At 44.4% G+C, this 17,845-nt stretch overlaps 1 protein-coding gene across 4 annotated transcripts in view; it reads left to right on the forward strand.

Annotated features, from left to right (window-relative positions):
• STK17B (serine/threonine kinase 17b) overlaps positions 1 to 17,845 on the forward strand; it is an 87,927-nt gene that overhangs the window by 12,736 nt on the left and 57,346 nt on the right. For all 4 annotated transcript variants that reach the window (XM_075829961.1, XM_075829962.1, XM_075829963.1 and 1 more), the window contains exon 4: positions 5,846 to 5,990. In XM_075829961.1, coding sequence (XP_075686076.1) covers positions 5,846 to 5,990 — 145 coding nt within the window. The remainder of the gene's footprint in view (positions 1 to 5,845; positions 5,991 to 17,845) is intronic.

Genomic DNA, 17,845 nt, shown 5'->3' on the forward strand with positions numbered 1-17,845 from the left:
AATACATAGAAGCTGTATCGTTCTTTCAAAGTCTAATCCGTCAGGTCAGCAGGACTGACGGCTCGGCTGAAAACTGGTCACATCTAAGTTATGATCATGAAAGCAAAGCCCTTTCCATTTGTATCACATCCTTATCAGTGAATATGATCATTGCTAGGCATGGTATCCAAAAGTATTTCTACAATTAGTATAATTCACTTGTCTAGTGCATGAATTATGTAGTATAAAATGAGAACATCAGCAACAGGGCAGAACCACACACTTCCACTAATAATGAGTCTGCATCTCTAAGTGGCTACTGCGCGTGGATAAAACCCAGTTCTCTGAATTACAGCGCTTATTAACCCGTTAGTGACCGCCAATACGCCTTTTAACGGCGGCCACTAACGGGCTTTATTCTGATGCATATGCCTTTTTACGGCACTGCATCAGGATAAAGTAAACAGAGCAGGGAGCGTCAAATCTCCCTGCTCTCAGCTGCTAGAGGCAGCTGAGGGCTGGGAGCGTCCCTGCTCTGCCGGGTGAGATCGATATCAGTATCGATCTCACCTGTTTAACCCTTCAGATGCGGTGCACAATAGCGTGCACCGCATCTGAGTGGTTTTGGAGAGAGGGAGGGAGTTCCCTCTCTCCCCACCGACACCCGGCGATACGATCGCCGAGTGTCTGTGTCTCTAATGGCAGCCGGGGGCCTAATAAAGGCCCCCAGGTCTGCCAGTAATGAATGCCTGCTAGATCATGCCGTGGGCATGACCTAGCAGATGCCTGTCCGTTTTAAACGGACAGGCAGTAATGCACTGCAATACAAAAGTATTGCAGTGTATTATAATAGCGATCGGAGAATCGCATATTATAGTCCCCTAGTGGGACTAGTAAAAAAGTTTAATAAAGTTAATTTAAAAAAAAATGTGAAAAAAAAATGAAAAACCCAGCTTTTCCCCATACATAATGCTTTACTATTAAAAAAACAAAATAAAGTAAAAAAGTTACACATATTTGGTATCGCCGCGTCCGTAACGACCCAGACTATAAATCTATTACATTATTTAACCCGCACGGGGAACGCCGTAAAAAAAATAATAAAAAACTATGGAAAAATTGCTGTTTTCTGTGAATCCTGACTTTAAAAAAATGTGATAAAAAGAGATCAAAAAGTCGCATCTACTCCAAAATGGTACCAATAAAAACTACAAGTCTTCCCGCAAAAAAAAAGCCCCATACGACCGCATCGGCGAAAAAATAAAAACGTTACGGCTCTTCAAATATGGAGACACAAAAACAAGTCATTTTGAAAAAAAAGCGTTTTTACTGTGTAAAAGTAGTAAAACATACAAATTTTGGTATCGTTGCAATCGTAACAACCCAATGAATAAACTTATTGTGTTATTTATATCACACGGTAAACGCCGTTGATTTAAGACGCGAAAAAGAGTGACGAAATTTCAGGTATTCCCCCCCCCCCCCCCAAAAAAAGTTAATAAAAGTTAATCAATAAATAATATGTCCCCCAAAATGGTGCTATTAAAAAGTACAACTTGTCCCGCAAAAAACAAGACCTTATATGGCTATGTCGACGCAAAAATAAAAAGGTTATAGCTCTTGGAATGCGACGATGGAAAAACGTAAAAAATGGCTTGGTCATTAAGGTCTAAAATAGGCTGGTCATTAAGGGGTTAAGTAACTAAGAAGACTCTAGACCTCTCCTTGCAATCCATCTTATCACTTTGCTAAACTGAAGTTACCAACTATCTACCAGGGGATCATATAACGGGAAAAATCGAAGTAATGGGGGATCAATATATAACTTTACCTGAAAAACTATGTGATCGCGGGAGCACCTATATTACGACGCAAAGACATATAGAAATAAAGCCTGATGTGTGAAAAAAAAATACAGCGGGCCCCAGAAAATCTGCCCCCCCCCCCCTAATATGCCATCACTGTCCCCTGTATGTCATCTCTGTCCGCTAGGTATGCCACCACTCTGTTGCCTGTATGCCATCACTGTCCCTTATGTGTCACCACTCTTACCCCCTGCATGACCATTGTGCAAAAAAATATAATGGGCTCTAGAAGACTCTTGTTGGTCAGTTCTTAAATTTTACATGAAACGTTAAAATACAAAATGCGGAAGAATTTGCAGGATGATAATCCTCCCTTCCGCGTGTTGCTTCAGTTTTTATTTTTAACAGTTTTATAATTTTTTTTGCTCCCCACATATCTATTATACTGATTGTAACCACACACTGACCTCCAGATAATGATAGACACCCCTACTTTATAATCTTCTACTGGGAAAATGGCCATTAAAAATGGATCAACTCTCAGTTTTTTTTATGGCCATTTTGCATCAGTGTGTCTCCAAATTTTCATCCATTTTCAGTCCGTTTTTAATCACCGTTTCCATCCGTTTTTCATGGCCGTTTAAAAAAACAAAAAACGTTTGATTTTATTTGTCAGGGTTTTTTTTGTCCAAACCCCCTGTAAACACCACAGTGCCTATGTAGATAGTGCCCAAATATTGCCATAGTGCCACACCCCCCCTTGAAGATAGCGCCATTCAGGCTTCCGCTAGGAGCGGAATCCTCAGCTAGAGAGTTGCTGACACTCTGGCTGAGGATTCCGCACCTGACATCACTGTCCATATATGTATAGTGATGCCAGAGGCTCCACTAGGAGTGGAATCCTTGGCCGGAGCGACGGCAACTCTCTGGTCGGGGATCCGCTCCAGGAGGGGGCCCTGATGTCACTGTCCATATATGGATAGTGATTCCAGGGGCTCTTACGGTAGCGGAATCCCCGGCCAGAGCGTCTGATCTGGCCAGGGATTCCCGTAACTCAAAGCTCCTAATGTCACTGTCCATTATAGGATGCCACCTTTTTCCACAAGTCAGTTTGTGATGTTTCAGATCTGCTAGATTTGTCCCAGTCAAATGTAAGTTCTATTATTATGAAGTGTCTAGGAGTAACAACAGCTCAGTCACAAAGCAGGGACAGGGTGTGAAAATCACCTATTCTCTGTTGCATCATTTATAACCGAGTTCTAAACTGCCTCTAGATGGAACACTGTGCTTCAGGAGCTCCATGAAATAGGTTTCCATGTTTGAGCAGCTGTACATAAGCCTAAGATTGCCATGTCAAATGCCAGATGTTGGCTGGAGCGGTGTAAAAAACACCACCACTGAGCTCTGTAGGAAAAGTGTTCTCTGAAGTGGTGAATCCCGTTTCACGATCTGACAGTCTTGTGGATAAATAGTTACATAGTTGATGAGGATGAAAAAAGACACCGGTACATCAAGTCTAACCTATAATGCTACAGCATACAGAGACCGTTTAGGCAAGTGTATGCTTCCAACTTTGTGGCAACAGTTTGGGGAAGATGCTTTTCTGTTCCAGGACGACTGCCCCAGTCCACAAAGCAAGGTCCATTAATAGTGGCTTGCACAGAGCCCTGATATCAACCCCTATGGGATGAAATATAACGCCAATTACGAGCCAGACCTTCTTGTTCAACATCTGTGTCTGTCCTCACAAATGCTCTTCTGCCTCAATGGGCACAAACTTCCACACACTCCAGACTTTTGTTCAAAGTCTTCTCAGAAGAGTGGAGGCTGTTATAGTAGTATGGAGTTTTGCCCTCTTTTACCAACGCAGGTGTTTACATTGCTTGATTAGGCAACCTTGTCTTTGTATAGTAAACAATTTAGGACTTAGTAAGGCTATGTTCACACGGAGTATTTTGGGGGAGGAATATCTGCCTCAAAATTCAGTTTGGAACTTTGAGGCAGATATTCCTCTCCCTGCACGCCGATTTTCGCTGCAATTATCGCGCCGTTTTTCGCCCGCGGCCATTGAGCGCCGCGGGCATAAAACAGCGAGAAATACGCTTTCTCCTGCCTCCCATTGAAGTCAATGGGAGGTCGGAGGCGGAAGCGCCCGAAGATAGGGCATGTCGCTTCTTTTTCCCGCGAGGCAGTTTTACTGCTCGCGGGAAAAAGACGCCGACGCCTCCCATTGAAATCAATGGGAGGCGTTCTCGGGCCGTTGCTGCCGAGTTTTGCGACGCGGTTTCCGCGTCAAAAAACTCGGCAAAATACCCCGTGTGAACATAGCCTAAAGCAGTAAGAATCTAGTCACATTGTCGCTTGTTTTCATTCTATCGGATTTCCGTGGGATTTTAATGGAAAGAATGGTGTAGTCTAATGCTCTCTTCTAACCATCAAAAACTGAAACTTAAAGCGGCTCTTTCACCATTATAAGTGCCCTATCTTGTACATAATGAGATTGGCGCTGTAATGTAGGTAACAGCAGTGTTTTTTTTATTTAGAAAAACAATCTATTTTCACCAAGTTAGGAGTGATTTTAGCTTTATGCTAATGACTTTCTTAATGCCCAACTGGGCATGTTTTTACTTGTGTCCAAGTGGGCGTTGTGGAGAGAAGTGTATGACGCTGACCAATCAGCGTCATACACCTCTCCATTCATGTAATCGGGGCATAGTGACCCTGCGTTGTTCACTATGTGCTGTCACATACTCATTAACGTTACTGAAGCGTCTTGACCGTAAATAGACATCGCGTCCAACCAGGACGGGATGTCTATTCACACTCCCGACACTTCGGTAACGTTTGCGTGGGACTTACTCAACACAGCACATCGAGATCACGCTGTGCTTTCATTTACAGCGAGATCTTGTGAGATTACGCTTGCTGTGCTGTAAGTACCACACAAACGTTACCGAAGTGTCGGGATTGTGAATAGACATCCCGTCCTGGTTGGACGCGATGTCTATTTACTGTCAAGACGCTTCAGTAACATTAATGTGTATGTGACCGCACATAGTGAACAACGCAGGATCACTATGTGCAGAGCAAATGAATGGGGAGAAGTGTATGACACGGATTGGTCAGCGTCATACACTTCTCTCCACAACGCCCACTTGGTCAAAACTAAAAACACGCCCAGTTGGGCATTAAGAAAGTCATTAGCATAAAGCTAAAATTGCTCATAACTTGGTGAAAATAGATCGTTTTTCTAAATAAAAACCACTGCTGTCACCTACATTACAGCGCCGATCACATAATATAGGAGATAGGGCACTTATAATGTGATGACAGAGCTTCTTTAAGGGGGTTTTCCCATGAAGGACGTTTATGACATATCCATAGTAGTTACGGAAACAGAGTAGCTCGCATGCTACATTGTTTCCGTAACTGCCATTCACTACTATGGAAGTTACGGAAACAGCGTAGCTCAGGAAGTGGGCGGGAGTCTGCATGAGCACAAAAAGCTAGAACAGGGATTTTGGGGGGCCCATCATAGAGATCGGTACGGGTCCCAGAGGTGGGACCCGCATCTATCTGACACTTATCACATATCCTGTGGATATGTCATAAATGTCCCTCATGGGGAAAACCCCTATAAATCAATGATATCCGTCCTTATTTGCTAGGATCCATTTATTAACCGATTCCACAAAGCTGTCATAGCTCTGATAATAACAAAAGCTTAAGAGAGCCTGACTCCTGTGCAGCAGTGGGTGACAAGTGTAAATCATTAAGGCTATGTTCACACGATTAACAAAAAACTTCTGAAAATACGTAGCTGTATTCAACGGAAAACCGCTCCTGATTTTCAGCTGTTTTTTAATCAAACTAGCGGTTTTTATGGTTGTTTTTGGAGCTATTTTTCTATTAAGTCAATGAAAACCGTCTCCAAAAAACGGCCCAAGAGGTGACATGCACTTCTTTTTACGAGGCGTTTTTTATACGCTGCTTTTTTTAAGATTCGTATTTTAGTAAATCGTTTATCTTCAATTCATGGTAACTGTTTCATTTTACTCCAGTGCAGCAGGTGGCGAAATATTTTATCTTTGTGCACCAGACAGAAATGACAACATCTCTGAAAGACAAATAATTAGACTACTTCGTCAGATCATTGAAGGTGTACAGTTTCTGCATGAGAACAATGTTGTTCACCTTGATCTTAAGGTAATGTTCTCCTAGTATGCTTGGAAAAAATGTTTACTGTAAAGACTGCTGATGAATTTCTAAACCTCAATCAACTACCATGCATCTTCTCTATCTGTCATTCGTTTTATTTCCCTTCCTTGGTGGGGCTTGTACACGTGCCTATTGATATGCTTACATAATGGAGTAAAATCTAAACGCCTATTTAGAAGAGTTTTATGTTTCCTTGAATTTCCTTTAAGACTTTTCTTAGATGTTGTTCCGTGCATCTCGTTGGGTTCACATGACTTCTGGAATCCTTCAACGACAATTATGGCATTTTTTTCATATGATCACATGTATCAAGCAGCTTTCATACTGTAGTTTTGTAGTTCCGGACAGATCTGAGAAAACCCATACTGTTGCTGCCAATATAAAATACAAAAACATTTAAAAATATATAAATAGATTAAATTCTAGATTCAATGTATGAGTTTCCTGGCTGTGCTGTTGCCTGAAGCTCAGGAAAATATGTGCTCATTGTTGTTAGCATGGTGAGCAGATCTAATTGATATGAGTATTAAATTGGCAAAGATGTTTCACTTTTATATGAAACATGAGTTTGGCAAAGGGTTAAGGCCTTATTTACACGAGCTTGTCCGATTTGCGTCCACAAAAACGGGCTGTTTTCTTTGCATATAAATGTGTGTGTTGCGTCAGTGTGATTTCCATGTGTTATCCCTTTTTCTCATTCGTGTTTCTCTGCAAGCACTTCCTGCTTTCACGTACTATTCTGTCGCTCTGACCGACACGTTCGCGCTCAGCGACGGAATAGTACATCGCAGGGAAAATGCATCGCCATTTTCCACCGGCGCGTGCACGAGCTGTGACAGCTGCTGTTTCCGACAGCAGGCTATCACAGCTCAATACGTCGGGACCTGTCGCGATGGTCCCGCCTCCACGATCGTCACTATTGGTCAGTTAGTGAGTATCTGTCCAATAGTGGCGATCGGTTTCTTCACTTCCTCTCCCTGACATCACATCCTGCCGCTCCCACCCTGAACGCCTCTGTTGGTGATAGCGAGGCGTTAAGAGCGGTTGTAAGAGAGAGTAGAGAAAAGATTAAAAAAAAAAAGTCTAAAAAAACAACTTTTTTCGGCATCCCACCTCTCCCATCCACTACCCATTCCTGTACCGTTCCTCCTTGTGTCTCCCCCCCCCCCCCCCCCCCACGTTTTTAGTCAGTGATCACCTATCACTGACCACTTCTTAGTCTTCAGGACCAATTTCTTGGTCCCTGGGGATTATTTTTTTCTTTTTTTTTCTTTATAAAAAATATATGAAAATTAAAAAAAAAACAGTTAATTTAGACAATTTAACTGGTTAGTTTAGTATTAGTTAGTGTCGGGGAACCGTTAAAAAGCGTAGTTAGGTATAGCGTCAGGGAATTTAGCGTCAGGAATCCGTCACCGTAGTTAGATCTAGCGTTAGGCGTCCATCACAGTAGTTCGGTTTAGCGTCGGGGAAGCTCGGAATAATCTAGTTAGGTTTAGTGTCGGAATAGTCGCCATAGTTAGATTTAGTCTCAGGGAAGTTCAAATAAAATCTAGTTAGGTTTAGTGTTAGGAACCCTCGCCCTAGTTAGGTTTAGTCTCCGGGAAGACCACTCGTTCTATAAAAACACCAATTTTTTTGGGCTGGCTTAGGTAGCAGCCTATTGTTCCTAGTTAGGAAAGCAATCAAACATGTCCCAACGGACATTTAGTGCCGAAGAGGCATATTCATTTCTTGCCTCTGACACAGAGTCGTCGGATGGTGAGACTCTGTTTTATTTATCCACCTCCTCATCCAGTGATGAAGAGGAACCCCCTAGGAGACGCCCCAGGACCACCACCACAGTTGAAGCCCCCGAGCCAGATGACCCCGCCGCAGTTCAAGCCCCCGAGCGAAGTGACCCCATTTGGACCCCCACACCAGACATTTGAGCCCCAAATCCCAGAGTACACGGGCAGCTCAGGGATAAAAATTAATACGGCAGGGCTCAGTGAAATGGACTTTTTCAAGTTCTTCTTCACTGATGACTTTATAGATCTTATGGTCTCCCAGACGAATTTATATGCCCAACAGTATATTACTAAGAACCCCACATCATTTTATGCCCAATCCCACAGGTAGACCCCTGTAGATGCAGCAGAGTTCGGCAAGTTCTGGGGACTTCACTTGAACATGGGGCTTCTGAAAAAGCCGTCAATTAGGACCTACTGGAGCACGGACATCTTATACCACACCCCGATGTACCGTATGGCCATGTCCAGGATGCGTTATGAGGCAATACTTCGCTTCTTACATTATACAGATAATGAGCAGTGCCCACCCCGAGATGACCCCAGTTTTGACCGTTTGTACAAACTGAGACCCCTATTAGACCATTTCAGTGCCCGGTTTGCCCAAGCATATACCCCCGAGAAGTGTATTTCTATTTGAGTCCCTGGTACATTTTAAAGGGAGGCTTCAATTCTGCCAGTACCTGCCGAATAAGGCCTCATTCACACGACAGGGTCCGAGTGTCGGCCGGGAAAATCGGACGTTTTTGGCCGATTTTTCCCCGGCCGGTTTGCATCCGTTTTGCATCCAATCCGTTCCGGGCCGAGTTGCCGTTTTTACCGGCCGATTTGGACCCGATTTGCATCCGTTTTTTTCCCTGTCCGTTTTAAAATCTGATGAATTTCATTTAAATTTGTTGCCACACACAGCCCTTTGTAGATAATGCCACCCAGCCCCCTGCAGGCGATGCCACCCAGCCCCCTGCAGGCGATGCCACCCAGCCCCCTGCAGGCGATGCCACCCAGCCCCCTGCAGGCGATGCCACCCACCCTGCCCCCTGCAGGCGATGCCACCCACCCTGCCCCCTGTAGGCGATGCCACCCTGCCCCCTGTAGGCGATGCCACCCTGCCCCCTGTAGGTGATGCCACACAATCCCCTGTAGGTTGCACCCGTCCCCCCCCCCCTTCCAGGAGAAGTCACTGACTTCAATGTCCATATATGGACAGTGTAGTCACTGACTTCTCCTGAAGAGGAATTCCCTGCCACAGGTCGGGAATTCCGCTTCAGAAGTGAGTGACGTCACTGTGTCCATATATGGACAGTGTAGTCACTCACTTCTCCTGTAGCGGAATCCCCGGCCATAGAGTCGGGGATTCCGCTGCAGAACTGCGTGACTTCGCTGTGTCCATATATGGACAGTGTAGTCACTCACTTCTCCTGTAGCGGCATCCCCGGCCATAGAGTCTGGGATTCCGCTGCAGAAGTGAGTGACATCGCTGTGTCCATATATGGACAGTGTAGTCACGCACTTCTCCTGTAGTGGAATCCCCTCCCCGGCCATAGAGTCGGGGATTCCGCTGCAGAAGTGCGTGACTTCGCTGTGTCCATATATGGACAATGTAGTCACTCAATTCTCCTGTAGCGGCATCCCCGGCCATAGTCGGGGATTCCGCTGCAGAAGTGAGTGACTTCACTGTGTCCATATATGGACAGTGTAGTCACGCACTTCTCCTGTAGCGGAATCCCCAATCCCCGGCCTTTGATTGGGGATTCCGACTCCTACAGCGAGCAATAAAAGACCCTCCTCCTCCTCCTCACATGCACTCTGCACTGTGAGGAGGAGGAGAGAGAGTGCGCGAGCGACGGTAGACCCGGCCATCACTCGGGACACATTCCGGTGATGGCCGTGTATTACCCGGCCCCATAGACTTCTATGGGGGCCGGGCACCCGGCCGAAAATAGAGCATGTCCTATTTTTTGACGGCCGGTTTTCCCGGCCGTCAAAAAATCGGTCGTGTGAATAGCCCCATTAGGGGTCTATTATTCCTAATGCAGCCGGGTGCCGGCCGATTTATGAACGGCCGGCACCCGGCCGGGAAACCCTGACGTGTGAATCCCGCCTAAGAGGGCAAGGTATGGCGTGAAGATGTATAAGCTGTGCGAGAGGGCATCAGGGTATACCTTCAAATTTAGGATATATGAAGGGAAGGACAGCAGTATTCAGCCCCCAGAATGCCCCCCCCCCTTACTGGGAATTAATGCAAAAATTGTGTGGGATTTGGTGCACCCACTGCTGGACCAGGGTTACCACCTCTACCTGGATAATTTTTATACCAGCGTCCCACTCTTCAAATGCCTCACTTCCAGAAGTACTGTGGCATGCGGCACTGCTAGAAGAAATCTGAGAGCCCTCCCTAAGACTCTGCTTGGGCAAACACTCAGAAGGGGTGAGAACAGGGCACATTCTAGCAGCAACATATTGTGTGTCAAGTACAAGAGAGATGTCCTTGTATTGACAACAATACGTGGCCACACCAGTACCCATGTACCTGTATAAGGTACCAGTACAGAGACCCCCAAACCAGACTGCATCCTGGACTACAATAGGTACATGGGAGGGGTGGACTTGTCAAATGAAGCCCTAGATATAGCGCCATGCGGAAAACGAGGGTGTGGTATAAGAAGCTGGCCGTGCACATCATACAGATGGCATTGTACAATGCGTACGTGCTACGTCGATGTGCAGGCCAGAGGGGAACTTTCCTGGAATTTCAAGAGGTGGTTATCAAGAACCTAATCTTTAGGGACCAAGAAGGGGGGGGGGGGGGCACCCAGTACTTCTGGAAGCGAGGCCACACGCATCGTACCAGGGCAACACTTTCCAGGAGAAGTTCCCAAAACTGGCAAGAAGGGAAAAAGTAAAAAGAGGTGCAGAGTCTGCTCAAAGAGGGGGATAAGGAAGGACACAACATACCAATGCAACACGTGTCCCGAAAAACCAGGGCTCTGTATGAAAGATTGTTTTCGAATTTATCATAAATCCCTTAATTTTTAATTTACCCTGATGCACTCCGCACAGCTTATCCCCCTCATCTTTCCCTTCTGAGCCCTGCCGTGTGCCCAGGCAGCTAACAGCCACATTCAGGGTATTGCCGTACCCGGGAGAACCCACATTACAGCTTATGGGGTGTATATCTCCGGTGGCACATGCTGGGCACACTATATCGGACACTGACATGGCATATATATATATAGAATATTGCAAATCTCACTCTGCACCATCTGCTGCGCATTATCTTTTACACCGTACATGTGGGGTCAAAATGCTCACTACACCTCTAGATGAATGTCTTAAGGGGTGTCGTTTTTAAAATTGGGTCACTTCTCGGGGGTTTCAACTGTACTGGTACCTCAGGGGCTTCTGCATACATGACTTCGCACCAGAAAAGCTCCAGTAGGCCAAATGGTGGTCCTTCCCTTCTAAGCCTTGCCGTGTGCCCAGGCAGCTAATAACAGCCACATGTAGGGTATTGCAGTACCCGGGAGAACCCACATTACAGCTTATGGGGTGTATATCTCCGGTGGCACATGCTGGGCACACTATATCGGACACTGACATGGCATATATATATAGAAAATTTCAAATCTCACTCTGCACCATCTGCTGCGCATTCTCTTTTACACAGTACCTGTGCTGTCAAAATGCTCACTACACCTCTACATGAATGTCTTAAGGGATGTAGTTTTTAAAATGGGGTCACTTCTCGGGGGTTTCAACTGTACTGGTACCTCAAGGGCTTCTGCATACATGACTTGGCACCAGAAAAGCTTCAGTAGACCAAATGGTGGTCCTTTCCTTCTGAGCCCTGCCATGGACCCAAACGGCAGTTTATCACCACAAATGGGGTATTGCCGCACTAAGGACAAATTTGGCAACAAAATGGGGTATTTTGTTCCCTGTGAAAATAAGAAATTTTGATCAAAAAGGACATCTTATTGGAAAAATGTCATTTTTTAAATTTCACAGCCCAATTCAAATAGGTACTGTGAAAAAACTGTACTGTCAGAATCATAACAACCATAAATTAAATTCCTTGAGGGGTGTAGTTTCCAAAATGGGATCACTATTGGGGGATTCCTACTGTTTTGGCACCTCAACACCTCTTCAAACCTGGCATGCTGCATAAAATGTATTCTAATAAAAAAGAGGCCTCAAAATGCACCAGGTGCTTCTTTGCTTCTGGGGCTTGTGTTTTAGTCCACGAGAACACTAGAGCCACATGTGGGACATTTCTAAAAACTGCAGAATCTGGACAATACATGTTTAGTAGTATTTCTCTGGTAAAACCTTCTGTGTTACAGAAAAAAATTTAATAAAATTGAAATTCAGCAAGAAAAATTACATTTGCAAATTTTCACCTCCACTTTGCTTTAGTTTCTGTGAAATGCCTGAAGGGTTGAAAAAAACTTTCTAAATGCTGTTTTGAATACTTTGAGGGGTCTAGTTTTTAAAATGGGGTGTTTTATGGGGGTTTCTAATACATAGGCCCCTCAAAGCCACTTCAGAACTGAAGAGGTACCTTTAAAAAAAGGCTTTTGAAATTTTCTTAAAAATATGAGAAATTGCTGTTTATGTTCTAAGCCTTGTAACGTCCAAGAAAAATAAGAGACTGTTCGAAAAACGATGCAAATCTAAAGTAGACATATGGGAAATGTGAACTAGTAATTATTTTGGGTGGTATAACCATCTGTTTTAGAAACAGATGCATTTAAATTCTGAAAAATTCTATTTTTTCAAAATTTTCTCTACATTTTGCAAATTATTTTTTTTTCACTAATAAACACTGAATATATCAACCAAATTTTACCATGAACATGAAGCCCAATGTGTCACGAGAGAACATTCTCAGAATCGCTTGGATAGGTTTACGCATTCCGACGTTATTACCACATAAAGTGAAATATGTCAGATTTAAAAAATGGGCTCTGAGCCTTAAGGCCCAAACTAGGCTGCTTCTTTAAGGGGTTAAAGGGCAAGATTGGTCCACATAAACGGACCAGAATAGGACATGTAGGGAGTTTCTTGCAATTGACACACACTCTGTGAAAAACACGGATGTGTGAACAGCCCTATTGAATTGCATGGGTCAGTCTGCTGTCCGTTATTAAGACGGACAGCATGTAGACGAGAAACACGCTCGTATGGATAACGCCAATTTTAATTTTCATCTTAGAAGTGACGATACATTTGCTTATCTATACTAAGCGTCCATATGTTCAAGAAATAGGTAATGGAAGCGTGATACGTCATAGCAATAATGAAAGTGATCTCTGTAAAAAGCTTTATTTTTCATATGGGGAAAACTTTCTGCCTACCGTTGACCAAAGCTTTTCTTGATGCTTTCTCAATCTGCTTAACATGTCTGTCCACATAATCGTAAAACTTGGACTGCTCACTGTTGCCTGTGAAGAGAGGACTTCAGCTGAAGTCCTCTCGGCTCTTAAAGGACCACAGCTTTAATCACTAAATCAGAGACATTTTATTATATACAGTACTGTGCAAAAGTTTAAGGCAGTTGGGGAAACATTCTGCAAAGTAAGAATGCTTTCAAAAATAGAAATGTTAATAGTTTTTTTTTTTTATCAATTAGCAAAGTGAATGAACTGAAGATAAATCTAAATCAAATCAATATTTGATGTGACTACCCTTTCCTTCAAAACTGCATCAATTCTTCTAGGTACACTTGCACACACATTTTTTGAAGGAACTCGGCACGGAGGTTGTTCCAAATATTTTGGAGCGTAACCACAGATCTTCTGTGGATGTAGGCTTCCTCAAATCCTTCTGTCTCTTCATATAATCCCAGACAGACTTAATGATGTTGAGATCAGGGCTCTGTGGGGGCCATATCATCACTCTCAGGGCTCCTTGTTCTTCTTTATGCTGTAGATATTTCTTAATGACATTGGCTGTATGTTTGTGGTCGTTGTCCTGCTGCAGAATACATTTTGAGCCAATCAGACGCCTCCCTGATGGTATTGCATGATGGATAAGTATCTGCCTGTATTTCTCAGCATTGAGGACACTATTCATCCTGACAAAATCCCCAACTGCATTTGCTGAAATGCAGCCCCAAAATTGTAAGGAGCCTCCACGATGCTTTACTGTTGCCTGCAGACACTCATTGTACCGCTCCCCAGCCCTTCGGCTAAATAAATGCCTTCTATTAAAGCCAAATATTTAGAATTTTGACTCATTAGTCCAGAGAACCTGCTGCCATTTTTCTGCATCCCCCAATTCATATGTTTTCGTGCATAGTTGACTCGATTGGCCATGTTTCCACATCGAAGGTATGGCTTTTTGGCCGCATTACTTCCATGGAGACAACTTCTGGCCTTCTCCAATCAGTAGATGGGTGTACCTGGGTCCCACTCGTTCTGCCAATTCTGAGTTACTAGCACTGCTGAATATCTTCCAATTTTGAAGGGAAGTAAGCATGATGTGTCTTTAATTTGCTGCACTAAGTTTCCATGGCCGACCACTTATTCTACTGTCCTCAACGTTGCCCGTTTCTTTGTGCTTCTTCAAAAGACCTTGAACAGCACATATTGAAACCTCAGTCTGCTTTAAAAACGTTGCGTGGCAGAGACCTTGCTGATGCAGTATAACTACCTTTTATGTTTTGATGCTGTGCTCAGTCTTGCCATGGTGGACCTGTGACATCAAACGGTCTAGAACAGCCTCCCCCTTTGTAGCAGTTTGGCTGTTGCTCACCCAGTTTTAAGCCTCCTACACAGCTGTTTCTGTTATAGTTAATGACTGTGTTTCAACCTGCATATGAAAATTATGATCATTATCACCTGTTTGGTATAATTGGCTGCTAATACACCTTACTAATCCTATAAAATCCATGACTTTGCAAGTGTATCTTAAAGAATTGATGCTATTTTGAAGGCAAATGGTGGTCACACCGAATATTGATTTTGATTTAGATCTCTCCTTTTTTTTTCTTTCACTTTGTATTTTGTTAATTGATTGAAAAAAATGATTACCTTCTTTTTACAAGCATTCTTACTATGCTGCATTTTCTCATTAAAGTATTTACTAGGGAACAGAGTACCATGGCTATAGGCCGCTGTCACTAGGAGGCCGACAGGTAAACGTGAAAAAATGTGTGGCTCCGCCCACGTGGGTGGTACCCTCTGCTGAGCACTGCAGGCAATTCTGCTAGATTTTTTTAAAATTTAAAATTTTATTTATTTTCCAGGTTCAGGGTGTGAATCCTTCGTGTGTTCCACTTGGTGACTCCCCTACGGGCACCGGCCATAAGGAATTCCCACTGTTTGTGTATGACCACCATTTTGGTGGATGCTCTTCCCACCTCAGTGGAAACACCTCTCTGGTGGATGTTCCCCACCTTGCTCGCCTATTCCCCTATTACCGCAGCGGCGGTTTGAGGCAGCCGGACTACGTGTGTGCGTTTTACAAAGGGTTGACAGGCTGCGCTTGAAGACGACTGACAGGTAAGTTCCTCCCGACATGTCGCGAGCTGCTCTGGAAGGAAACGGAGCAATTTAGACTTGTCAGTGGGCTTTACGGCATTATGATAGAGAGGGGATTTTTTATTTTGAGGCGTTGTGTCCTTTCTGAGGGATTTCTAACACTTATGTTCTGGCAGACATACTTTCAGCATTATCTTTTGTTTTCAGCCGCGACATTCCACCAATGGCACCGTTTACTTACGCCCAGGCTTTGGTTCTTTACTAGGACCCAAGATGGCCTGGCGCTCCCGCCTGCTCCTCACCGTTTCTCGTGTTCTGTTTGGACTCCGGGCAGAACCGGCGTCACATGCACGCCCTGTCCACCCAGCACGGCGTGGGTTTGGCTGGAGGGGAGGGATTTCTGTTTTCCTCAGACGCTCTTCAATATCACTGGTAGTGAACGCCATAGTACACTGAGCCGGTGTACTGACATCATACGGCGCTGGAAACGGTCCTGCTTCATGAGGACACAGCACCTAGGGGGTCTGGTAGGATAGCCATTGGCTATAGTGTGTATTTTGTAAAAAGCTCATAATATGTCTTCAAAGGACAAAACTGACCCAGTTTGTTCAGTGCCCTCCCTCTAAACCACCACAGGATTCCCCACTCCCACGTGAACATATTACCCCCCCCCCCCCAATGGGCGGCTTCCCTCACCCAGGCGGTTGATAATCTCACGTGCCTCTCTTAGGCCTTAGTGGATGCTTTACATCGCCTACTTCAGCAGTTATCATCCCAGTTGTCTGATCCCTCTCAGGCACCACTGTCCATTCAGGCCCCCAGACATTCTTCCCTGGATTGCACTCTTTCTAGTTCTCGCAGTGCATCCCGCAAGTGGGCCAGGAAATCAAGGAGATATCATTCTTCCTCTTATTCCTCTTTGGACATAAATACTTCATACTTAATTCAAAAGCTATATCTGAACCAGCTTCTTCAGGGGCTGTCTCTTCCTCTGTCTCAGAGTTTGAGTGTAATAGAAGCAAATCCACTTATCCTGCTGTGAAGGATCTCATTCAGGCAGTGAGAGATATACTTAAAGGAACAGTGTCATCACAAATAAATTTTTTATATGTTAAAGATGTTAGTGCTTTAATAAAAACGTTTATATTCATTTGTGTGTTTGTGTTTTACTGTTTCTTATTTTTACACTTTTTCTTCCCTATGGGGGCTGCCATTTTTTGTTCCATTTCTGTGTGTGTCGATTAACGACACACACAGACATGGAATACGGCGTTCACAGTCCCATAGGGACTGTGAACGGCTCCCGTCCCATTGACTGCCGTGTACGGCGTCTGTGTGGGAACTGCGCATGCGCCGCTCCCACACAGTCCTATTCGAAATTGGCGCCGTCCGGCGCCATTTTCCTGTGGACCGGAAGTCGCGGCCGGACAGTAATATTACTACTTCCGGTCGCGGCTTCCGGACTTGTGCACATGGAACAGCGGCAGCGGACGGGCCGGAGGGAGCCGCGGCGGCAGGAGCAGGTAAGAGATTTCAATGTATGTTAGTGTTTGTGTGTGTTTACTACTGTATGTAAACCTACTACACTGTGGGTTACCTCAAAAAATGGCGACACACAGTGTAGGAGGTTAAACCTTTCAAACCCCTCGTTTATCCCGGCACTAGCCAGGATAAAGGAGGGGGGGATGCTGAGAGCTCACTAGAGCGAGGGCTTTTAACCCAATGTTGCAATGCTGCAATTTTGGGAACTAGCTCCATCTAGTGACCAAAAATGGGTAGTATTATAAATTAGAAAAAATTTATAATATTTCCTGACTCGCAAAAAAAATAAAAAAAATTTGAACAATGTTTAATCACCCACACACTAAATGTTTAATTTTTAAAAAAAAAACATGTTTTTCTGGCAACACATTCCCTTTAAGAGTGTGGATGATCCTGCTGAATCCTTTCAGAATGAGTTCTCATTGGGTTCGCCACATGCCACTTCCTCTGATCTTTCCAGAACATAAGGGTTTTGACAAATTGTTTGTTTTCTGATGCATGGAAACCTCCTAACTGGTCTATGCATGTGTCCAGGAGTGTGGACTATGTTTCGATTCTCTGATGAGTGTATTGCCAAATGGTCAGCTCGTCCTAAGGTAGATGCTCCCATTGCCCGGCTTTATGAAAGTACTACCTTACCAGTTGCAGATGCTTCAGCTGATGCCAAAGTGGAGTCTATGGCAAAAGCTACTTTCAGCACAGTTGCGTCTTCAGTCTCTTTTTCAGCATATTGGGTTAGCTTGGCTCGTATTGAAATAGCTACTCAACTACAGGATGCTTTTGATTCAGGAGACTCAAGTGGATACTTGAGTCTCCTGCACAGCTTTTGCAGATATCTAAATATATCTGTGACGTCTCTGTACAAGTTGCCCCATGGGCGGCTAATATTTGAAGGCGGAAAAGGAACATAAGGCGCCACATCGTGCAGTATATTAAGTAGGATGAGACATCGGGAAGCTTTAGGAGTATCCGCGGTCACCTTGTTAGGTTGTACAGTCCAAAGACAACTCTGGTGTGTGCGTGTCGA

The sequence above is a fragment of the Rhinoderma darwinii genome, chromosome 6 (genome assembly GCF_050947455.1).
Source record: "Rhinoderma darwinii isolate aRhiDar2 chromosome 6, aRhiDar2.hap1, whole genome shotgun sequence".
Lineage (NCBI taxonomy): Eukaryota > Metazoa > Chordata > Amphibia > Anura > Rhinodermatidae > Rhinoderma > Rhinoderma darwinii.